This window comes from Malurus melanocephalus, unplaced genomic scaffold (assembly GCF_030028575.1).
Source record: "Malurus melanocephalus ecotype Western Australia unplaced genomic scaffold, MMel_1.1 scaffold_143, whole genome shotgun sequence".
Taxonomy (NCBI): Eukaryota; Metazoa; Chordata; class Aves; order Passeriformes; family Maluridae; genus Malurus; species Malurus melanocephalus.
The window spans coordinates 608,546-629,768 of NW_026623375.1; the positions used below are offsets into that span (position 1 = coordinate 608,546).

The following is a 21,223-nucleotide window of genomic DNA, read 5'->3' on the forward strand; positions in this document are numbered from 1 at the left end:
TGAGGTACCGGGAGCCCGCGGTGTCCGGAGCCCGCGGTGTCCGGTGCCTGAGGTACCGGGAGCCCGCGGTGTCCGGAGCCCGCGGTGTCCGGTGCAGGGCGCGGCGGGGCGGGCTGAGAGGCGCCGGCGCGGGGAGCCAGCCCCGGCACGCGGCGGGCGGCGCTCCCGGGCTGGAGCGGGGCCGGGCCGGGACACCGCCGCGTGGGCTGGGATCTTCCTGTCCGCTTCCCGTAGGTGCCGAGGAGCCGGGCATGGAGGCGGAGGCGCAGGAGCTGCCGCTGGGCTGTGGCGGAGGGGGCGGCTCGCCGGCGGCGGGGAGGTCTCCGGAGAGCGAGGAGCGCCGGGARCCCCCGCAGGCGTCTGTCAGCAACGGCGGCGACGAGGACAGCGGACGGGAGCTGGTGGAGCTGAAGGTGATCTGGAACAAGAACAAGTACGACGTGAAGTTCTGCTTGGACAGCACGGGAGCCGAGCTGAAGCAGAAGATCCACTCGCTCACAGGTCTGTCGGGACTGCCGCCGCCTCCCCCGCGCCTCCCTCRCCGCCGCCGCGGGCTCCTAATCGCTGTGCTTGTCTCTAGGCCTCCCACCGGCCATGCAGAAAGTTATGTTCAAGGGACTTCTGCCSGAGGAGAAAACGTTGCGAGAAATCAAAGTAACAAATGGAGCRAAAATAATGGTTGTGGGCTCTACCATCAACGATGTGTTAGCTGTAAATACACCCAAAGAAGCTGCTCAACAGGAGGTCAAGGCTGAGGAAAACAAAAAGGAGCCACTTTGCAGGCAAAAGGTAATTAATTTCTCAATAATTAATGTCGTGGGGAGGTGGTAGGTTTTATGTGGCTCTTCTGCAGGCAATTCTGGGTCCTCTTCCTCCCTCCTTAGATCAGGCTGGGTGTTCATTTCTGACAGCTCAGTATTGGAATGACTATGGGCAGGGGAGTAGCAGAGAACTGTTTAGTCCAGCAGGGAYTGGGGCTTTGCAAGACACTGCTTGTGGTGCCAAGCACAGCCAAGCATTTCGGTTAAAAAACTGAAACATTGATGGATGYTAGTGCAAACACTCCAGATTAACTYTGTCTAARACCTAGCTAATTTTTATTGGCACAAAAGAATTTGATCTCAAAAAACTGCTTRAAATGAACAGCAAGAGAGCAGTTCCTTCAGCTGTTGCAGCACTGATGGTGATGTGGGTGTTGAATTCTCCTCTCAAATTTTGGAGTGCAGTGCACTGGGGCTGATTTGGTGGTGCTGCAGTGTGGAGGGCTGGTGAAGGATTGCCAGTTCAAGGTATTGCCAACCGTGTACCTTCCTCAAAATAAAACTGGTTAAAATTAAGCAATGCCTCTATGAAGTGTGCTGTTGGTTTTCTGTGATTTATCACAGTTCACAGTCAGCTCACACTTTCTTAAAGGTGCTCAGCCAGGTATRAGCTGTGAGCGTGGATGTAAAAGTTCCTGCTGCTCTGATCCATTCTGGTTTGATGCTGGGTTGCGCTGTCAGACACTGAGGGTTTCTGCCATTCACTGGCTGTAACATTTTTGATAGACRTGTATTTATGTGTGTATATGTTTGAGAAGATCTGTTACCCTTGGCATTATGTTGGGGTTCTATTCATTTTGGTAGTTTCTGGAGAGTATCTTAGAAAGTGCACAATTAAGTTTGAAAATAACTGATGACTGTGTGACAAATGCTTGTGAACAGCCCTCAACTATCTCTCAGTGCCCTTGGGATGTGGTCAGGGGAGCAGCCAGAAGTACATTGCCAAGCTTTGTAATGTTTYTGTGAATTTAATTTCTGTTTTTATATTGTAGCAACACAGAAAAGTATTGGATAAAGGAAAACCTGACGATGTGATGCCTTCTGTCAAAGGTGTGCAGGTGCGTGAGTTAAGGTCTTGAGACACTCAGAATCAGGAAAGAGACTTTTATGTGATTTGAGATTTTTCCCTGCTGGTTTAATTGTTCTTTGCTGTCTTAGCAGAAAGCTGGAAAGATGGATGCTTAAAAATTTGTGGGAATGTAGCTTTTGTGTCCCAGCCCCTGCCGTGACTGACTGTGTCTCATTGCAGGAGCGGCTGCCGACAGTGCCGCTGTCTGGCATGTACAACAAGTCAGGGGGGAAAGTCAGATTGACCTTCAAACTCGAGCAAGACCAGCTGTGGATTGGTACAAAAGGTGAGCACCTCTCAACTCAGAGATGAGCAATTGGTAATTGGGCTGTGACTGAGCTGTGTGACTAGAAAAGCTTCTCTTCTGACTAAATTGTGTTTAGGGAGTGATTTTGGTATTGCAGCACTTCTAAAAAACTTTGTTTCCTTTTCTCACTTGCCATTCTCTCAGTTCATTGAATAGTGCTTGATATTCTACTTCTGTTCCTGAAAAACTGGAGTTCAGTGATGCCAGCAGACTAATGGTCCAATGTGCTGTTCCTGGCTCCAAATGTAAATKATAGTATTTGGCAGTTCTGGCATATCTCAAAAGCACTCCATAAGTATGGATTTGATGCCAACAGTACACAGGGGCTCAGTGGCTTAGCCAAGACTTGGAAGGAAAACTCAGAACTGGGATAAAAACTGGGAGTGTTGGCATCTCTGGCACTTTCTGTCCTTCCAGCCAAAATTACGTGGGTGTCTTGTCTCAGTARTGCACAACTGTGTTGCTGTGCAGAGGGGTTGGTTTGCAGTCATGAGTGGTGCCAGGAAGAGCTGGGAATTACATGGGCATAACGTGCCTTGCTGAGGATGTCTTGTGTCCTGGTTTTGGYTGGGATAGAGTTAGTTTTCTTCCCAGTAGCTGTTTTGGRTTCAGGATGAGAATAATTCCAATAACAGTGGATGTTTTGGTTGTTGCTGCACAGTGCTTCCCTCAGTCAAGGTCTGTTTGGTATCTCAAGCTCTGCCTGTGAGGAGGCGTTCAAGGAGCTGGTAGGGAGCAGGGCCAGGACAGCTGACCAGGAGCTGGCCAAAGGAATATTCCCAACACAGAGGGTCATGTCCAGTATAAACTGGGGGCAGTTGGCTGGAAGGGGCTAGTCACTGGAGAGGAGGACAGGCTGGACATGGGTCAGTGGGTGGGGAGCAGCTTTATGGGGCATCAGTGCTTTCTCTGCAGGGTTTTTGTTGGGTTTTGTTTGTTTGTTTTGGGTGGTTTCTTTTTTAATTACTGCTATTATTACCATTACTAGTAGTAGTAGTATATTTTGCTTTGTTTCAATTATTAAACTGTTCTTACCTCAACCCGTGAGTTTTTTACTTTTTTCCCAGTTCTCCTCCCCGTTCCTGTGGGGCAGGGGAAATGAATGTCTGTGTGGTGCCTAATTGCTGTCTGTGGCTAAATGGGACACTGGGATCCCCCCACCTGCCAAGGAAGCTGTGCTCCTCAGTTTGACCAGGATGGGCAATATATGGTGATGAGCAAGAGGGATAAAAGTGCTTGCTCACTGGGCCAGTAAAGTAGGCTAATTGGATGGTTATACTGCCTCCAGCTGCTACAGCAGTTCCAAAGTAAGCAGACCACTCAAAAGTTTTTGACCCTTCCTTTGTAGGACAGACTTGACTGTGAAGATTTTTCTGGATTTAAAAGCTCTCTTGGTGCCGGTTGCAGTGATTTCACTCCTGGGCAAAGTGATGCAGCAAKGCATTGGCAGGTGTTTTTTCTTCTATAGGTTGGGCACACAGATTTTTCTGTTACTGATTCTGGATTCTAAATCCRTGCTTACTATTTAGGTGATTAATCCTTTCCATCACCTACCAGATGAGTTGCAAGTGTAGTGTTTCTGAGGTGTTCTATATAGTGTTCCTTAAGCTGTGAATTTGATTCTTCTTGTAGTCATGTCTTTCCTGTAAYCTATTTCCTTACTTCCCCAGATTAGAAGCAGCTTGCTGGCTCTAGGGAATGGTTATAATTGCTGGCTGTTATTGGGAAAAACTCCTTCCTACTCTTGAGAAACCCATGGCAGAGGCCAGCAGGTAAAGGCTGGAGTAAACACATCTGGATGTTCACACAGCTTCTCACTTGCTGGCCCTGGCCAGTTGGAGCTGGTTCTTCCCTGGCCCTGCAGCCTCCCTGGCCTCACAGGGGAWTTGTACAGGTGTTTGTAGTCTGAGCTTTGGTACAAGCAGTTGCTCTGTGTCAGTTCTGCAGARGCATTTTTAATGGGATTTGGCTACYGCTGGGATACSCAGAGCAGTAATTGATTTAGGGRATGCTAAACAGGCAAAGTGGGGTTTTACCTCATGGATGAAGTTRCAGGTCTGAACAGGTGAGTGAGCTCAGTTATGGTGCCAAGGCAGAGGATTTTTCCTTACATCGCTGAGTTTATCTACCTGTGTGCCTTCTGTGGGTAGGTTTGGAGTTTTTTGCATCACAAATTAAATAGATCTACCTCAGGAACTCAGAGTTCAATTTCTCCTTTGTAGAATGTTTTGGGTATTCTTGGTCTTGTATCTAAGAAGGTAATATTCAGCTGATGGTGAATGCTTGAACTGAAAGGCAGGACCYTGGAATTCAGTGTTCAGAAAGGAGCAAGGAGAGAGCTGACAGGAAAACTCTGCCCTGAACCACGTATTTCTCACTCTTGTCATTACCTCTGGCCAGCTGGTGTTACTTTGTAGTGTAATTGTAGTCTTTTTGAGGCTTCAGTTTCTCTTTTTGTTTCTTTCCCTGTTTACTCTTTTATATTCCTTTCACTGTGCTGCTCTGCATGCTGCCTCARGGTAAAGCCAGGCCTAAGCTTTCAGAGTTAAGTCAGTCTGTCAGCGTTCAGCCTTGCTGTTGGGAGTTCAGTGTAATCCTGAATATTSTCCTATGTGGACTAGATTCCACTGGGATGAGCATCCCTGCTGCTCCGAGGGGAGTTCCTCATGGGAAAACATTCAGTAAAGCCTGGGATTTCCCATCACTCAGTCTAGGCCAAATCATGAGCAGTGAAATACTTCATGTGATACAGGGGAACTGTGTGATCCTGTTTTGGATTCCTTCACACTACTGGGATGCCAGCTATGGGGTGTGTGGTGCTGCAGCCACTATGTCCTGGGCAGCAGGTATCCAAAACTCACCTGGAGGGGAGACTCTTGACCTGAGCAGATTTTGGCATTAATGGAGGTGGTGTTGGAAATTAATATGAAATACTGCTTCCCCGCATGTCAGAAATAATACTTTGATCAATTTTAATGTAGAGAGAACAGAAAAGTTACCCATGGGGTCCATTAAAAATGTGGTGAGTGAACCTATTGAAGGCCATGAGGATTATCACATGATGGTGAGTAACAGCTCTACTTCAATCATATCCATCTAATTCCTTCATGCAGTGCACACTAGTGAGGCTGTAGGTCAGAGCAGGCTGGAGGTGGATGGTGGTTCCAGCCTTGTGGAGATGGGGACRTGAGCTGCTGTCACACTGTCAATATGTGGGTCCATATTCTGCTGTGTGGAAATCTGGACTGGTTTGACACAAGCATAAAATGCCTAAGCATTTTTTTTTATATCTTCTGACTGTGACAGTGTAAACCAGTAAAAACATTCACAACATAGCTCATGATTTCTTAATGGTAACAATATTTTTGATACCTGATTTAATTTCTAGTTTCTGTGGTATTTATATAAGCAACAGGCCTTGATGGAGGTTAAGAAAAAAAGGATTTGATGCTGTAATATTTTTTCACACCTCTAATTTTGTGAACAGCTGGCATGGGATGTAGCAAAGTTACATTTCAGAGGAGAAGTGTGCTAATGTACTGATTTTTTGGCTGTTTATTTTAATCCATATGGATTTTTAAGATCCTGTTTCTCAAAATACAGTAACTAACTTTTAATGTTGAAGATTCTTTTCTGTAAGTAGTCTGTTTCCTTCTTTAGGGGGAGGAAAGGAAAAAGTTTTTCCTTAAAATCTGCCTGCTGGGGGATGCCATTCTAGTCTCTGTCCAAATACTTGATTTTTGATCACTCATGTGAGAAAAGGTCCTCTTCAGCACATGTTGCAATAAACTTACCCACAGCARGGACAGAGGCTCAGGCATGCCCTGGTGCCCTTCTCCTGGGCATGGGAGAGAAGTGGAGARTAGGACATTATGTCTAAATATAAAATCCTGTGACTATAAAAACATGGTCATTATCTTATTTAGTCCCTGTTTGGCTTCTCAGCTCTGTCATTTCTTTAGAGACTCTGAGTTATGCTTCAGGTTGTTTTCCAGAATAATTTCCACGTGTTCTTGAAACTGGYCAGGAGGTTTGGTTACTGTTGTGATGTTGTAAAAGGGAAGAACTCATGGTTTCCTTGGTGCTCTGCAGCTCTTGTTCTCTGGAATGCTTCTTAATTGCCCACCAAAGAGCTGTAGCATGCCCCAAGAGCTGGAGGGAGCAGCAGGTGGGACAGGCTGGTCTGTTTTGGCAGTGGATGAGCTGTGCCTGTCCACTGGGACCAGCTCTTTGTTCCCATGTGTAAATGTTGTCATTTTTAATTGCAGGCATTTCAGCTGGGCCCAACAGAAGCATCTTACTACTGGGTCTATTGGGTCCCAACTCAGTATGTCGATGCAATCAAAGACACGGTGCTGGGGAAGTGGCAGTATTTTTGAAAGCACGCTCACCTCTGGCACAGGAAAATGACACAAAGCTAAGGACACTGCTGGGAGAGGCCTCCAACATCCCTGGATGTGACAGTCCTGGAACTTATTATTAAAACATGCTAAACGAGGCATGGATGGAAGCCAGAGGTGATGTTCTTTCACCATTAGTTTACTTTTAACTTAAAGATTTCACCATCCCTTTTCTGCAGTCAGCTTCAACCATATTTAAAGCAAATACAATGGAAATCAATAAATCTTCATTCACAAAATATCGTGTGTAATACACTTAAATCTGCTGAGAGTTGATCTTCCAGTTTAGTTTTAAAAAGAAAATATTACAATGTATTATTGAGGATTTTTTACATGGTTTGAACAAAAACAAATATTTTCATAATCTTTCAGTTATCCGCATTAGACTTAATTTAGTTACTTGGTTGTGGCTGGGACTTTGAGGAGCAGATTTTTAGGAATAAACTGTAGCAGTGTGCAGCATCACTGTTCGGTGAAGCCATATCCTGCTGGCCCTCCAGGGCAGCTTCCACTCTTTGGTAGCAGAACTAATTCTTTGTTTTAACCCAAAGATGCCCTGCTTGTTTGGGATTTTTCCTCACCTTTTCCCAACTTGGCAGCTCCGGGTTGGTCTCTGTAACGTGTTTGGAGCAGGTAAATTCTGCAGGGATGTTTTGCTGTGGCAGGTGACCCAATGCTGCCTCCTCTYGTGCCCAGTCAGTGCTTCACTTCCTGCCCTGGGCTGCTACATTTTGGGAGCATTTTCTTGCTCGTGCATGTTGCAGTCCAGGATCATTTTGCAGCTGCTGCATTGACACTGAACTGTTGGACTGGAAACACCATTGTGCTGCCTGGTATGAGCAGGGGGACACAGTGACATGGACATGGATGGAAACACCGTAACGCTGCCTGGTGGGAGCAGGGTGACACAGTGACACAGATCTCCCAAAGGGAGGGAACCACAGAGACCTTTCTGCCCTATTTGGGGTGGGGGCAGGAGRGAAGAAAGAAGCTCAGATGCTGTTTTGGATTCTTAGTAATGGCAGCAGTTTTTTGTAAGCTGGATTTRAAAATTTGTAGTGATCTTGAATTCAGTGAATCGTACCTAATTTAGATTAACTATCCARCAAGTGATGTTTGGCAATATAAACCACCTTCCAGCTTTTCTCCTGTTCCAGTTCACAAGAAGCCCTCACACCTCATTCTGTCAGAAGGAACGTGCTGCACCTTGGGCTGTGATGCTCTGTGTGTCATCCCAGCCATCCATGTGCCATTTATCTCAGGTGTTCTGAATGGAGCCCTCAGCCCTGGACAGGTGCAAGCCCATAGCAGGTGACATTGTGCAACCAGACTGGAGCAGCTCACACATCCCTGCTCTGCAGTAGTGCTGGGGTGATACTTGGTGATACTCCGTGCCAATAGCTCAAACTGATGCAGAAACAGCCTTTTAGGAATAGCTAATCTGAATATACTCCATGTCCACTCTTTCTTCTCCTTGAAACAGCCCAGTTGAARCTCAGCAGGTGCAAATTCCCAAATGATTATTTATTTTTGTTTTATTTTTACTTGAGGGACTGGAAAACACATCGGCTTTCTGGTAGGTGTTGAGGTCACAAATTTCCCTGTAGCCTCTTGATAGCAGCTTTTGATTTGTATTTTCTGTTAGAAGAGCCACGCAATGAGTTTTGAAGGTGTTTCATATCCTGCGTAGAAACTAGTGATGTGCTTGTTACTCTTGTCGCTTGAGGTATTTCCTTTCTGTGTACAAGCCAGCAGCAGTGTGTCCTTGACACGAGTGGCTGGGCCAGAAGAGCTGTGTCAGCTCCCTTGGCAGTCCCTTGGAGCAGTGGGGGCAGAAGGGAGCTGGCCTGAGTTTACTGGTGACATTGTCATGGATGAAATGTGATTTTCTAGTTGCCAGTCCTGGTGTTAAGGCTTAAATTTACAATTGGTTGCCTGGTGGAAGGTGTGGGCACTACAGGATAAAGCAAAAGGGTGGCACTGGTTCTTTCTGTCACCTGGGGCCACATTGGCACTCACCACCTTGCTGGTTCTGTGATGATCAGCTCCCATTTGTTCCTCAACACGCTCAGACATGTCTGTRCATCTGTTTGTGTTCYGTTTCCCTTCCTGTCCYTTYGCCCCCTTTTTCCTGGGGAGGGCCYGAGTTCCAKCTCYTCCCCAGTTGCTGTGCAGGACRCAGTGACCGGGCGAGTGACTCTGGGGCGAGTGGGGACAGGCATTGACCCACTGGGCACAGGGCAGTGTGTCACACTCCTGCTSCTCTGAGTCCTGGGCCAGGTACAACCCAGCAGATCAAAAGACACTGAACACAAATCCCTTGGTTACACACAAAGCAGTTTTAAACATGAAGAAAATACTATACATTAAGAAAATGTGATCCTGTTTAGGTGCTTYCTTGCAGGTTGGGTTTGATTGGAAAAATGAAATTGTTTCCTTTTTTTTTGTTCTATGTGCAAAATTTGAATTAAAATACAGGAAAGTGACTTATAAATGCTTTAGTTGGTGTTTGTTGGCTCAATATACCAGGCTTCTTGGGACCTGTTTGAAATGAGTAGTTGAAATCRGTGGCACTGCTTTTAAGATCCTTTCTCTTTGGGAATTATGTGGAGTTTTGGATGTTCTGTCATACACTAATTTTTCCAAGGCAGCTATTGACAGTAAGAAACAACCTCTCTTTAGTGGGATAGGCAATAAGCTGCGAGGCAACTTGTAGCACTGTCTCTCTCTTGGYTTTGGGTTTTGTTCTCTGGTCATTGTGACCATCTCAAGGCAGACTCAGCATAACCAGTGCTCCTGGGGAGGAGTTTGATRGTTAGTCCTCAGTGAGACACTGTGTGTCAGTAAAGTGCAAGAACACTCGCTGTTTGGAATTGGTGATAAAGAAGGTCCTGAGATGTGATGTATAATCTTCTGTGGGAAGTTAACAGTAACAGCTGCACAGAAATGTATTTCAGTTWAATTAAAATTCAACATGGTATTTTCAGTGAAGACTGGTTCCTGCTGTGTGTAGGTGTGATCCCTGGGAACATCCTGGGGTGCAACTCCGTATGAGGTTGCACTAAGTACTTTCAGGGTTTGCTAATTGCAGACTGAATTTATTTGTGGGGCAAACGCAGGCTCCTGCAGGACACAGTTGTGTTTGCTGTTGGCTGCTCCCAGAGCCCAGGCAATGTCCCCTCCTTGCTGCCACCGTGGGATCCCTCCTGTRTCAGTCCCTCAGCTCCCTTCCTTATTCCCTGACACAGAAAATCACAACTCATCTGTGTACCATCCTTTTCCCAATTTGTGCCCAGCACTTCGGGTTTCTCCTCCTCTACTTGTCCCAAGTTCAGTATCCTTTGCTTTTCCCTTTGTGCACCCTAAGCATAAGCAGCCCCAGGATCACTATTGCGTTGGAGATGCAGAAGTTTTGTCACTCAACCTGGTTGAGGTTTGAAAAGATTGTCATGCATGAAGAGCTTGTRTTATTCACATGGATTCATACCACATTTAAAGTACATTATTAATTTMCATTAATGATATTGATGAGGAATGTGTAGCTACAGTCAGGATGTTCTGGTGATGGAAGAGTGATCTGGATTCAAAAGAGATAAGAAACTGTCAACACCACCACTGTGCTGGTGACACACACACCCTGCCCAGCTTGCACCTGCTGGCTTGGTGGCCACTGTTCCAATGTGCTCTAAGGGCCAAAGAGAAACAATTCCCTGCTGCTCTGCTGCCCAGGTGCCATGGTGGGGTCTGCTCTGCACCCCCTGCCCTCCAGCCACGGTTCTGACCCCGCAGGTGCCACTGTCTCGAGCACAGCACCCCCTGCTCCCATCCTCGCAGGGTTGTTTCCAGACTTCCCTTCTTTTACTTTTCCTCCTTTGTAACTTGGTTTTTCCAGTGGAGCTGTTTTCACCTTCAGTTCTGTCCTCCAGCCTCTCCCCACCTGTTATGATGAGGCTGTTGGTGTCTTGTTTTGTTAGTGAATGTCCTTGTCACCGGAGGGGAGCAGGGGACCAGGAGAGCCATAGCAAGTCTTATATGAAACGTGGCCATTTTACCTTCTAGCCAAGGATTCACCTTGGTAGCTCATGGAAGTTCACTCTGTCTTATCCATACTCAAAGCAGTTAATTCTTTGGTTTTATACTAAAAAGAACTTAGATATTTGTGTCCACTGCAGATTTATTTTAAATGGAATATGTGAGTACCATGTATTATGGTATTTTTAAATAATCTATTGCCTATTTTGGGGGGAGGGAGATGACAATATTTAGTCTTAGATTTGCACTGCTGGATTTTTTAAGTGTAACCTTGACTGGTTATCCTGGTGTTTTATTCTGTAAGATTAGTCTTATGAATTAAAGTTTGATAATTAAGTATTTCTGTGTTTGAGTGTTTCAATATTCTGTAAGTACTGCTTTCCTCCTGCATGAACACCTGTGAGCAAAGGGTTTGTAGTGAGTTTCTTTAGCAGGAAGATGGACACAGGCAGAAATTCAGGGGACCCCACACTTGGTGACACATCGAAGCTTTGGTTGCCCATCTCCTAGGGTGGGGATTTAGGTGCTGCTGTTCTGTGCCACTGCACACGAATGSGCTGTGAGTTACAGGATGGTCTCCACCTCCCTGTCTAAAGCCAGGCTTTAATCTGCTTTTACATCAAGATTGGCCCGGTCCTGCTGGGCTGGCCCAGTGTCACAGTCTCAGTCTCACTTAACAGCCCCCAAAGTGGGTGCTCGGGAGCAGCCTCAGATTTGTCACACTGAACAGGCACTGCTTGGCTTTGCCTCCACCTTTACTTCCTCTTCCCCCAGCTCTGAGGCAGTTCAATAGCCCCAAGTTTGTGCTGTCATTTTCCCAGCGTGGGCCACCGGGCAGGTTCCTGTTCGGTTCACTGTGCAGGTGTGCCCTGGCTGTGGGGTCCAGCGTTCAGTTCACTGGGGAGTTCCATCGCAGCCGCTGTTCCCCGTTGTCCCTCGGGCAGAGCTCCCTGCCCTGGGAGGGCTGCACCGGGAAGGGAGGGCTACAGCGGGGGGCGTGTGCGGGGCCGGGGGGCAGCAGGAGCCGGGTCCTCTACCGCTCCCGCCAGGAGGCCTTCGCCCCGCGTTACCGGGGACAGGAATTATTCTCAGCTCGGTGCCCGCGGCCCGGATGGGGCCGATGCCCACGGCGGGGGGGATGCGGGGAGTGTGCGCTGAACGCGGGGGCGGCTCCTCCTGCGCCTGTAAACGATCGGGAACCGGGAGGGGAAGGGGGGAGGCCGATGGGCCCGAGGTGTCCGGGTGCGGAGCGCGGGGCCGGCGGGGGGGGCGGAAGCCGCGTCCGGGACCCGCCCCGGCCCCGCTGACTCACGGCGACCGCGCGGCCCGGCCCGGCCTGCCCGGGACATGGGCGGCCCCGCCGCGCCGCGCCCGCGGGGGCTCCGGGGGGCGCTCCGGTGGGCGCTCCGGGGGCTCCTGCCGCTGCTCCTGCCGCCGCTCCTGCTGCTGCTCCCGCCGCCCTCGGCACAGGTACGGCCGCCGCTGGGAGCGGTGGGTGCGCGACGGTGCGACAGCGCCCGGGAGGGGASGGWGCGGGGRGACAGCGCGGGGCAAAGATGGGGGARCAGTGCGGTACCCGCCTGGCTCCCGGGGTGAGCCTGTGCTCCGGCACACGACAGTTCGTGCCCCGGGTGTGACAGTGCGGGTACAGGCACCCCGCTCTCGGGGGCAGTTGCGCGGAGCGGGGGCAGGAGCGTCCCGCGTGTGACAGCGGTGAGCGCGGTGGGTGCGTGGGCGGAGCGGCATCGAGAAGGGTGTGCAGGGGACGGGTGACGGTGCCGGGGTGCCCGCGGGGCTGGGATGCTGCCGGGGTGTCCCATGGCCCTACRTGGATGGTGTTTGACCTCTGTGCGATGGAGTGCCGGGCTGTCACCCTGGTGAGGGGCCCCTAAGGCACCCAGAGCGGAGATTGTTCTCCATCACCCCGGGCGTGGCTGTGGCCAGGAGCAGAATCCCCTTCCCTGGGTGCTCTCAGCCCCCTCCTGCCTGGTCCTGCCCGCGGAGCTGCTGCCTGTCAGGGTGGTGCCTTCGGAGCCGGATCCAGCTCCTGCAGCTGGTGGCCGTTCAAGTGGATAGGCAGCGTGCCAGGGTGGCTTTGGATTACATTGATAGAGCTGCTTCAGTGAAGGAAGCRGCCGATGCTGGCGCCAAGTTTCTGTCTGTGTTTGGCCATCTCCCTCTGTCCATCCTTGGGGGAATGAGTGTGCCCCGAGCCCACRGCTGGGCTCTTACTGGCGCTACTGCAGAGCCCAGAGTGCTGTGATGGGAAGCTSAGAAAAGCACGGCTCCTGGGAAGGTCCCATGGGAGCAACAGCCACRCTTCTGGGCTGCTGGGGGCAACTGGGGCTAGGAGCAGAGGGAGGCTGGTAACTCCCAGGCATCCAGTGCTCCCAGTTCTGCCAGTGGTGCTGTGTGGGGAGTGGACCGGGCAGCCTGGCCTTTGCCCGAGTGCCTTGGCACCAAAACACTTGCAGAAGAGATGGAAAAACAACAGAGCAATCAGGGGGAAAGGAAGCGCAGAGCTCTGATAGCTGGGGGGGGGGGGCTGGCAGTCTCAGTTTCCCCTGGGTAGGTGTCCACACTGGGAAAGCCCTGTTTCTGCCAGCCTGGCATGTCCCCAGCTGCAGCAATCCCACCTGCATGGCCATAGGGGCTGGAGGAGCTGTGGTGGGGAACAGTCCTTTCCCTGCCTGCCCTGCCATGTCCCATGGGCAAAGCCAGAGCAGGGAAGCTTGCTCTGACCTCACCTGAAAATTAAGCAAAAAGAAGTGCAAATAAAAGAACTGGGCCAGAGACAGAGGGGTTGGTGTGAGGTGCATTGGAGGGGAGGTCGTATGTGCTCTTGTGTTGTTACAGCTGGAGGAATTTCCTGGCCCGGTTGTGTCACAGCCGGTCTGGTACTGTCAGGTTCTGCTCTGCAAACGGGTTCACACTCATGTGAAGGCATTGKCTGGGCACTGGCTGGTCCCTGCTCCACAGCCTGGACAGGCCCCAGGGACAGGCTCTGCTGGCTCTGGCTCCCAGCACAGCAAGGGGACTGCTGAAGGGCTGGGTTCGAGGGGTGTCCTTGGGTCTCTCATGGTGGATCTGTGGCCAGCCAGGGGCACAGGTGCTGCTGCCAAATCCCTGGCGTCAGGGATTGCCAGAGCCATGTGGGTCCCATTGCTGTTTGCCCATCCCTGTTTGCCAACAGGGTGAGGCTCGCATGTGTGGCACTGGCTGAGCTGGCGCTCGCTATGCGGACGCCATACGTGGAAGCAGCAGCTCCTCTTCCCAGGTGAATTTGCAATTACTTCCTCAATGTCACATAGCTGTAACCTGCAGCTCTGAAGGCCTGGGCAAGCAATCATCACTTCTCTGGCATGAAAAGTCACCCAACTTGTTTGTTTCTGCAAGGAGCTGACAGTCAGGCTGTTCCTTTAGATAGGCACTTATGGTTGTGACTGGGAACAGCCACACTGCGGTTCGTCCCACCTGTGTGAAAACTCGTTCCAGGGAGAGGAGGGGGAAGGAAGGCTGTTCCAGCCCCTGGATGGCTCTGGTGGAATGTGAGCAGTGCTGCAGGAGCCAGGGAMTGTAGGTGCAAGTGGTGGCTGTCACCGTGAGCGCAGGTGTCCCACAAGCTGAGCTGCACAGAGGACCTGGGCTAAGGGATTGTTACCAAGTCTGGCCGAGCTCTTGAGGACAGTGTGTCTGTCCTAGAGCCTCAAAAGCAGTGCTGTGACTGTCCCAGAATCTCTGCTCTTCATCTCCACACTGGATGGGAACCTCCACGCTGTCAGCAAGAGCACAGGGGACATCAAGTGGACACTGAAGGATGGTGAGTAGTGGCTGAGAGTTCGTTACTTACAGCCTGGCTCCTGGATCAGGTTTGGGATGCCTGGCCTGGCCCTTGCAGGGTGGACTCTGGCCACCAGTGCCTCCATCCCTGGGGTGCACTGCCAGGCCCATCCTCAGCCCCAGCCCCAAGCACAGCMGAGCATGGATAAGTATCTGCCACTGGTGTCTCTTGTGGCTCTGAAAGGCAAACAGGCTGTGTGGCTGGGCTGGGTGACAGTGCCAYGCTGGATAAACAGTGGTGTTGTGCTGTCCCACTCACAGGAGCACTGCTGACGTGGCCTCTCACTCTCTGTTTCAGATCCCATTCTGCAGGTGCCGGTGTATGTGGCAGAGTGAGTATCATCCCCATGGGCAGCTGGGCAGTGCGGGAAGCTCCTTGGTAACTGATGGAGCAACAGCAGTAAAGGGGAACCACAGAGGAATGAAATGGCCAGCCCATGCCATGGCATCACCTTACCCTGACTCTGTTGCTGGCACTTGGTGCATGGTGATGAGAAGGAGCTGTCCCCTGCTGCAGAGCTTGCAGCCCTTCCAGCTGGGGAGCTCTCAGATCAGCTGYACACCCCAGCATGGACAGAAATTGAGGGAAATTCCCCTGAAAGCTCAGGGGCAGGCAGAACATCAAGAGCTTCCTGGGCCAGGCAGGGCATCCACCAGCCTGGTGGGTGGGCACTGGGTGGTTGTGGGGAGTCTCAGGACTGACCACAGTGGGAGTTATCGCCTGCCAAATCCAGTGCTTCAGGTGTCCAGGAACGGTCAAGTCCTGCAGTGACTCACCCTGGAGCAAACTGCTAAAGGGGTTTCTGCAGTGCAGTTGTTCTGCATCCTTGGAGGTGCCCAGGGCATGGGGTTGCTCACATTTTATCCTTCTCTCCTCYTTCCTAGGCCCGCATTCCTTCCAGACCCCAATGATGGCAGCTTGTATATCCTGGGAGGAACGAACAAAGAAGGCTTGATGGTCAGTAGGGCTGTGGGGCTCTGGGCATCCTATGACTCCCCTGGGTGCCCTGGGCATGGGAAGTGACTGACTCTGCACTTGCTCTGCCATCTGTATTGCAGAAGCTGCCGTTCACCATCCCRGAGCTGGTGCAGTCCTCGCCGTGCCGCAGCTCGGATGGAGTGCTGTACACYGGTACAGAGGTGCAGGGGTGGGCAGGGGGGACAGTGCTGACTGGGGACTCCTGGGAGCCATGGAGGGCAACAGGCAGGAGCCCAGCGGGAGCTCCTGGGGACAGGCAGGGCTGCGGGCACTTAAAATGAAGGCATTTTCCTTCTCAGGAAAGAAGCAGGACACTTGGTTCATCGTGGACCCCAAGTCAGGGGAGAAGCAGACCACCCTCTCAACAGAGGCCTGGGATGGTCTGTGYCCATCCAGCCCCCTGCTCTACATCGGACGAACTCGTAAGCCAGCCCTGTGCTCCCCTCAAACACCAGGAATGGTCCCAGGAATGGGGTGCTGGAGCTGACCTCGTGCCCTGCTCCTGTCCCCAGAGTATGTCATCACCATGTATGACACCAAGTCACGGGAGCTGCGCTGGAACGCCACCTTCTCCGAGTATTCAGCCCCACTCTGCGATGAGTCCTACCACTACAGTGAGTGGAACTGCAAACAGCTGCAGAGCCATGGGAGTCACGGCACACAGCTCCCAGTGCCCACTCACAGCAGGACTCTGGCTGTGCAGGGGACTCGGATGAAGTGCTGGGGTCAGCAGGTCTCAGCTGTGCCCATGGCTGGGGAGAACAGGCAGCAGCCCATGGCCAGTGGCAGGACTCGGGGTGACCAGAGGAGACACAGCCCAACTGCTACATCCCTCATCCCTCTTGCTCTCCCCAGAAATGGCCCACTTGGCCTCAAGTGGGGACGGGCTGGTGGTGACCCTGGACAAGGAGAGCGGGGAGGTCCTGTGGGCACAGAACTACGGCTCACCCGTGGTTGGCATCTACCTGTGGCACCAGGACAGCCTGCGCCGCCTCCCCCACCTCAACCTGGCCATGGAGACCCTGCGCTATCTGACCTTCCAGTCACAGGACATCCACGTCCTCAAGTGGAGCTACCAGTCTGCCAAGGACTTCGCTGCCACCAAGACTCAGCTGCTGTATGTGTTTCCAGAGCCGTGGCAGCCAGTGGCATTCTTGTTCCCCATACTCAGCCATCCTGATCCGTGATGGATGGAAGGTGATGCTTGTCCTTGCCCTGCAGGCCAGCGCTCTACGTGGGGAAGCACGCCACGAGTTTCTACGCCATGAGCTCCCTGGTGCATGGCAGCGTGGCGCTGGTGGTGAGTGTCCCCACTGCCCYGCTGGGGCTGAGCTGCTGCGRGTGTGTCCAGCCCTCGTGCCCCACRAGCTGCCGCATCCCCAGCCCCAGGGCATCACGCTGGCCAGGATCGACGGCCCCACCACGGACGACGTGACCATGAGGGAGTCTGGGGAGTGTGAGATCACGCCCAGCACCAATGTCAAGTACCCACAAGGCAGCATCACCTCGCTTCACAACCAGTGGCTCCTCATAGGTGCGGACCTGTGGTAGGCACAGAACTTCCCCGTGTGCTGCCTCCCAGAGGGTGCCTGAGCTGCTGCTGTGCTTTGGGGGCACAGCCCRACCTGCTCTGCCCTATGGGATGAATGGGGTTAAAAGGCTGTGAGTCACCTCAGGCTGTGATGACTCTGAGTTGGTACTCATTTCAGCCCTTCCTTGTCCCCTCCCCAGGAGTAACTGCCAGGCACCCCAAGGGGTGGGTGGGCAGTCACTCTTTGAAGCAGGGCTCACAGTTACCCATGTGAAGTGAACCCCCTTCTCCAGCACTGCTGGTGAGGAATGGATTTTGAAACCAAGAGGTGAGCTGAAGGTTGTCTCTGTTCCCCTCCTGCCACAGGGCACCATGAGCTGCCTCCCGTGGTCCACACCACAATGCTGCGAGCCTTCCCAGAGAACCTGAGGAAGACTACAGAAGCCATCATCCCCAGGGCTCCTCCCAGCAGGACCGTGTTYGATGACGTGAGTGGCAAAGGGTGCTGAAGGGTCTGGGCTGCTTGGGGTGGACAATAGGTCTCCAGTGTGGGGTCGGACAGGAAGGAAGTTCCAAACCCAAGTTTGGGTTTGTGTCACCTGGTCCTGGATGTGTGTTGCAGTTTCTGGCCCCGAGCAGCCCAGAGGAGCCAGCTATCCGCAGTGAGGGGCAGCTCCAGCCAGACCCCACGCCAGGGGAGCAGGTGGAAGTGTATCCTGAGTCTGGCACCTGGGACCTGGTGATGGTTGGCATTGGCACAGCTCTGCTGGGCGGAGGAATCCTGGTCCTCCTATTCACAGTGAGTGATGGTAGTGGAGGGCGAGGGATGGTGGAATCGATGCCCTGGCATGGCTCCASGCATGGAGCTGAGTATTCCCATGATTTGTGTTCCAGAGACTGCAGAAGCAGCACGTGGCACAGCAGAAGCAGCTAGAGGAGCAGATACAGCTCCTGCAGCAGCAGCAGGAGATGCTGCTCCCAGGCCGAGTCTCCAGGGAGGGTGTCCCTGAGGAGCCCAGGGAGCTGGAGCTGAGCCAGGGAAGTGCATCAGAGCCCTCGCAGAGCTCTATCTCCTCACTCCGCCTGAAGGACCCGGCTAATGGGACAGTCAGCCCSGAGCCAGCTGTCCCAGTGGCTGCTGAAGGTGGGTGCAGGGGGAATGGGCAGGCTGTGTGGGCTTCTGTCCAGAGATGCTGGCACCCAGAGCAGGCACAGGGATGCCCGCAGATGAGGGGGCTTCAGCCCARCTGGGATGGGAGGAGGTGCCAAATCTGCTGCTGGATAAGCGTGAGCTACATAAGAGTAGGGCACAAGAAATGGCCAGATGAGTGAAGAATCAGGTGTCCTCCATACAGAACTAATGCTTGGAGGCTGGAAGATGGCTGTCTTCTCTCCCTTGCAGATGCAGAGCAAGACCTGGTTGTAGTTGGAAAAGTTTCTTTTAACCCCAAGGATGTGCTGGGCCACGGAGCTGGAGGAACTTTTGTCTTCAGGTGGGTGACACCTGCCCCCCACTCTGCTCCCATTCCCCCTGGGAACCACAGGGACAGCGACAAGGCAGCTCTTGTCCAGGGTGGCGGCCGCTGGTTGAGGGACTTTTGAGAACAACTCGCCACCTACTTCTGGTCCTCATCACAGCCATCGTGTCAGGGCTCATGGCCCTCATTAACCCAGCACTGGGTACGCAGGGCAGGTCCCCCTTACACCTCCTCCCTGCCTGCCTGCACCTGCTCTGGCCTCTCACACTGGCTGAGCCAGGCTCTGGTCAAGCCCCTTCTCCAGTACTCAACACAGTAAAAAGTGAGGGATGCTGTTTCCCTACAAAACTGAGACCCTCCAGTTCCCAGCTTTCACTGGGGAAGATCTCTTCCTGTCGGTGATGTGACAAGGCTTTGGGAGTCACAGCAGAGTGACCCATGCTGAGGACCCCGTGGGTGAGCTCAGCAGTGTCTGGAGTGTGGCCRAGCCATGCCACACACAGACACTCCGGTGACTCTCTGCACAGGGGGCAGTTTGAGGGCCGGAACGTGGCTGTGAAGCGGCTCCTGCCCGAGTGTGTCCATCTGCTTGACCGTGAGGTCCAGCTGCTCCGGGAGTCAGACGAGCACCCGCACGTTGTSCGCTATTTCTGCACTGAGAAGGACCGGCAGTTCCACTACATCGCCATCGAGCTCTGCTCTGCCACGCTGCAGGAGGTGAGCCCCGGGCACRGGGCTGCTGCTGCRGCCAACTGGAGCCCTGGAAACACAAGTTTTGGGCACAAACAGCCTCTGTACAGGCTGTTCTCCATCATCCACCATCACCCTGGGGAGTGGTGTCTTTCCAGCCAGCTTGCCTTTGACCAGAAAATAAGGCTGAGTTCCTCTCTCTCTCCTTCTGTGTGGTTCCAGTATGTGGAAAGCCCCAGTTTCGACCGCTGTGGGCTGGACCCGGTGTCCCTGCTGCGTCAGACCATGTCTGGACTGGCCCATCTCCACTCCCTCAGCATCGGTAAGGGCCAGCAGGCCCTGCTTCATCCAGTCCTCAGCAGATGCTGCAGGGTTTGGGCAGTGTCTGTTGGGGTTTGGGCAGTGTCTGTTGGGGTTTGGGCAGTAGCTGTCAGTGTCAGCAGCACATGTGGCTGTGGCAGAGCCCTCTTTTCTCCAGCCCTGCCAGCTGACACTGCGTACTCTGTTCCAGTCCACCGTGACCTGAAGCCCTGTAACATCCTCATCTCTGTCCCGAATCGCCACGGGCAGATCCGCGCCGTCATCTCCGACTTCGGCCTCTGCAAGAAGCTTCAGGGGGGACGCCAGAGCTTCAGCCTTCGCTCTGGGATCCCTGGCACCGAGGGCTGGATCGCGCCTGAGGTGCTGCAGGAGGCCCCGAAGGAGAACCCTGTCAGTGAGCCATGGCCACCCTCACCCTGGGTGCTCCTTGGGCCCATCGTGGCAGTGTCCCACGTGCTGGCAGTGGCCTCAGATCTTTGCCTGAGGGTCCCCCCATGTTTTGCAGACCAGTGCYGTGGACATCTTCTCAGCTGGGTGTGTCTTCTATTACGTGGTGTCGGGGGGACAGCACCCCTTTGGGGACAGCCTGCGGCGCCAGGCCAACATCCTGGCAGGCTCCTACCAGCTGAGCTGCCTGCAGGAGGAGGCTCACGGTGAGACCCTTCGCTAGTGGTGTGACACCATGGGGAAGCTCTGGGCTGAGGGGCAGCTCCTGGTCTGGAGCAKGGGTGAGTTCTCTGCTGTTTTGTTTCACCCCCAGACAAACTTGTTGCGAGGGAGCTGATTGTGGCAATGATCAGCTCCGAGCCCCAGCACCGGCCCTCGGCCCCTGTGGTCCTTCTGCACCCCTTTTTCTGGAGTCAGGAGAAGCAGCTGCAGTTCTTCCAGGTGAGCCTGTGCTGTCCCACTGGCAGTGAACGCAGGTGTGCACTGAAAAATGTGCAGGAAACTGCTGYGTTTAGGTCAACATGTTCATTGTGAGCTACTTTTAGAAGAGGTGGGGGGTCTCTGGGTCTCTGTCCCACCTCGTGCAGGACAAGGGCAGTGCCATACCCACCCTGTCCCTGTTCTTGGACATGTAGGACGTCAGTGACCGTGTGGAGAAGGAGCCGGCCGAGGGGCCCATCRTCTCGGCCCTGGAATCGGGGGGACGGGCGGTGGTGAGGACCAACTGGAGGATGCACATTTCCCTCCCACTGCAGATGGGTGAGCATGGAGGGGCCAGGCTCATCTTTGGGTCAAGTGAAGCAGGTAGGGACTGGGACTCCAAAGGCTGGTGCTTTTACTGGCCAGGAGCTGAAAAGCAGGGCAGGTAAAGGTGGCAACCCTTCCCTGGGAGGCTGCAGTGGAGCAGAGCTGGGGTTTGCACTGTGGGGCCTGTAGCAGCCCCTCATCCCGATGTGTCCCACCTTGCTCAACATCTCTCCTGCTGTCCCCAGACCTGAGGAAGTTCCGCACCTACAAGGGGGGCTCGGTGCGTGACCTGCTGCGGGCCATGAGGAACAAGGTACRGCCAACCAGCTGCCCTGTGGCCCTGCCACCTCCGCTGTCCTCGTCCTTTCTCACCTCACCCTCTCTCCTGCAGAAACACCACTACCACGAGCTGCCAGCTGATGTTCAGGCGGCCCTGGGCTCCGTCCCTGAAGGCTTTGTGCAGTACTTCACCTCCCGCTTCCCCCGGCTGCTGCTGCACACACATGGGGCCATGCGGGCCTGTGCCCACGAGCGCATCTTCCATTCCTACTACTGCCAGGG

At 53.2% G+C, this 21,223-nt stretch overlaps 2 protein-coding genes across 2 annotated transcripts in view; both read left to right on the forward strand.

Annotated features, from left to right (window-relative positions):
• Positions 1 to 6,648, forward strand: part of UBFD1 (ubiquitin family domain containing 1) — a 6,956-nt gene extending 308 nt beyond the window's left edge. The window contains exons 2-7 of the mRNA XM_057371187.1: positions 235 to 501; positions 581 to 789; positions 1,814 to 1,879; positions 2,071 to 2,176; positions 5,179 to 5,261; positions 6,466 to 6,648. Coding sequence (XP_057227170.1) covers positions 235 to 501; positions 581 to 789; positions 1,814 to 1,879; positions 2,071 to 2,176; positions 5,179 to 5,261; positions 6,466 to 6,576 — 842 coding nt within the window. The 3' untranslated portion in view covers positions 6,577 to 6,648. The remainder of the gene's footprint in view (positions 1 to 234; positions 502 to 580; positions 790 to 1,813; positions 1,880 to 2,070; positions 2,177 to 5,178; positions 5,262 to 6,465) is intronic.
• A 5,307-nt stretch (positions 6,649 to 11,955) lies between these two features.
• ERN2 (endoplasmic reticulum to nucleus signaling 2) lies at positions 11,956 to 21,221 on the forward strand (the record flags this gene model as incomplete). Its single annotated transcript, XM_057371246.1, has 22 exons — positions 11,956 to 12,099; positions 14,332 to 14,449; positions 14,768 to 14,801; positions 15,355 to 15,427; positions 15,529 to 15,601; positions 15,748 to 15,870; positions 15,961 to 16,062; positions 16,304 to 16,565; positions 16,670 to 16,748; positions 16,832 to 16,982; positions 17,346 to 17,467; positions 17,602 to 17,778; positions 17,874 to 18,123; positions 18,382 to 18,472; positions 18,985 to 19,174; positions 19,370 to 19,469; positions 19,659 to 19,858; positions 19,974 to 20,121; positions 20,229 to 20,356; positions 20,551 to 20,674; positions 20,908 to 20,975; positions 21,054 to 21,221. Coding segments are annotated over exons 1-22 (2,904 nt in total), but the record flags the coding sequence as incomplete, so codon positions are not given.
• Positions 21,222 to 21,223: the final 2 nt, after the last annotated feature.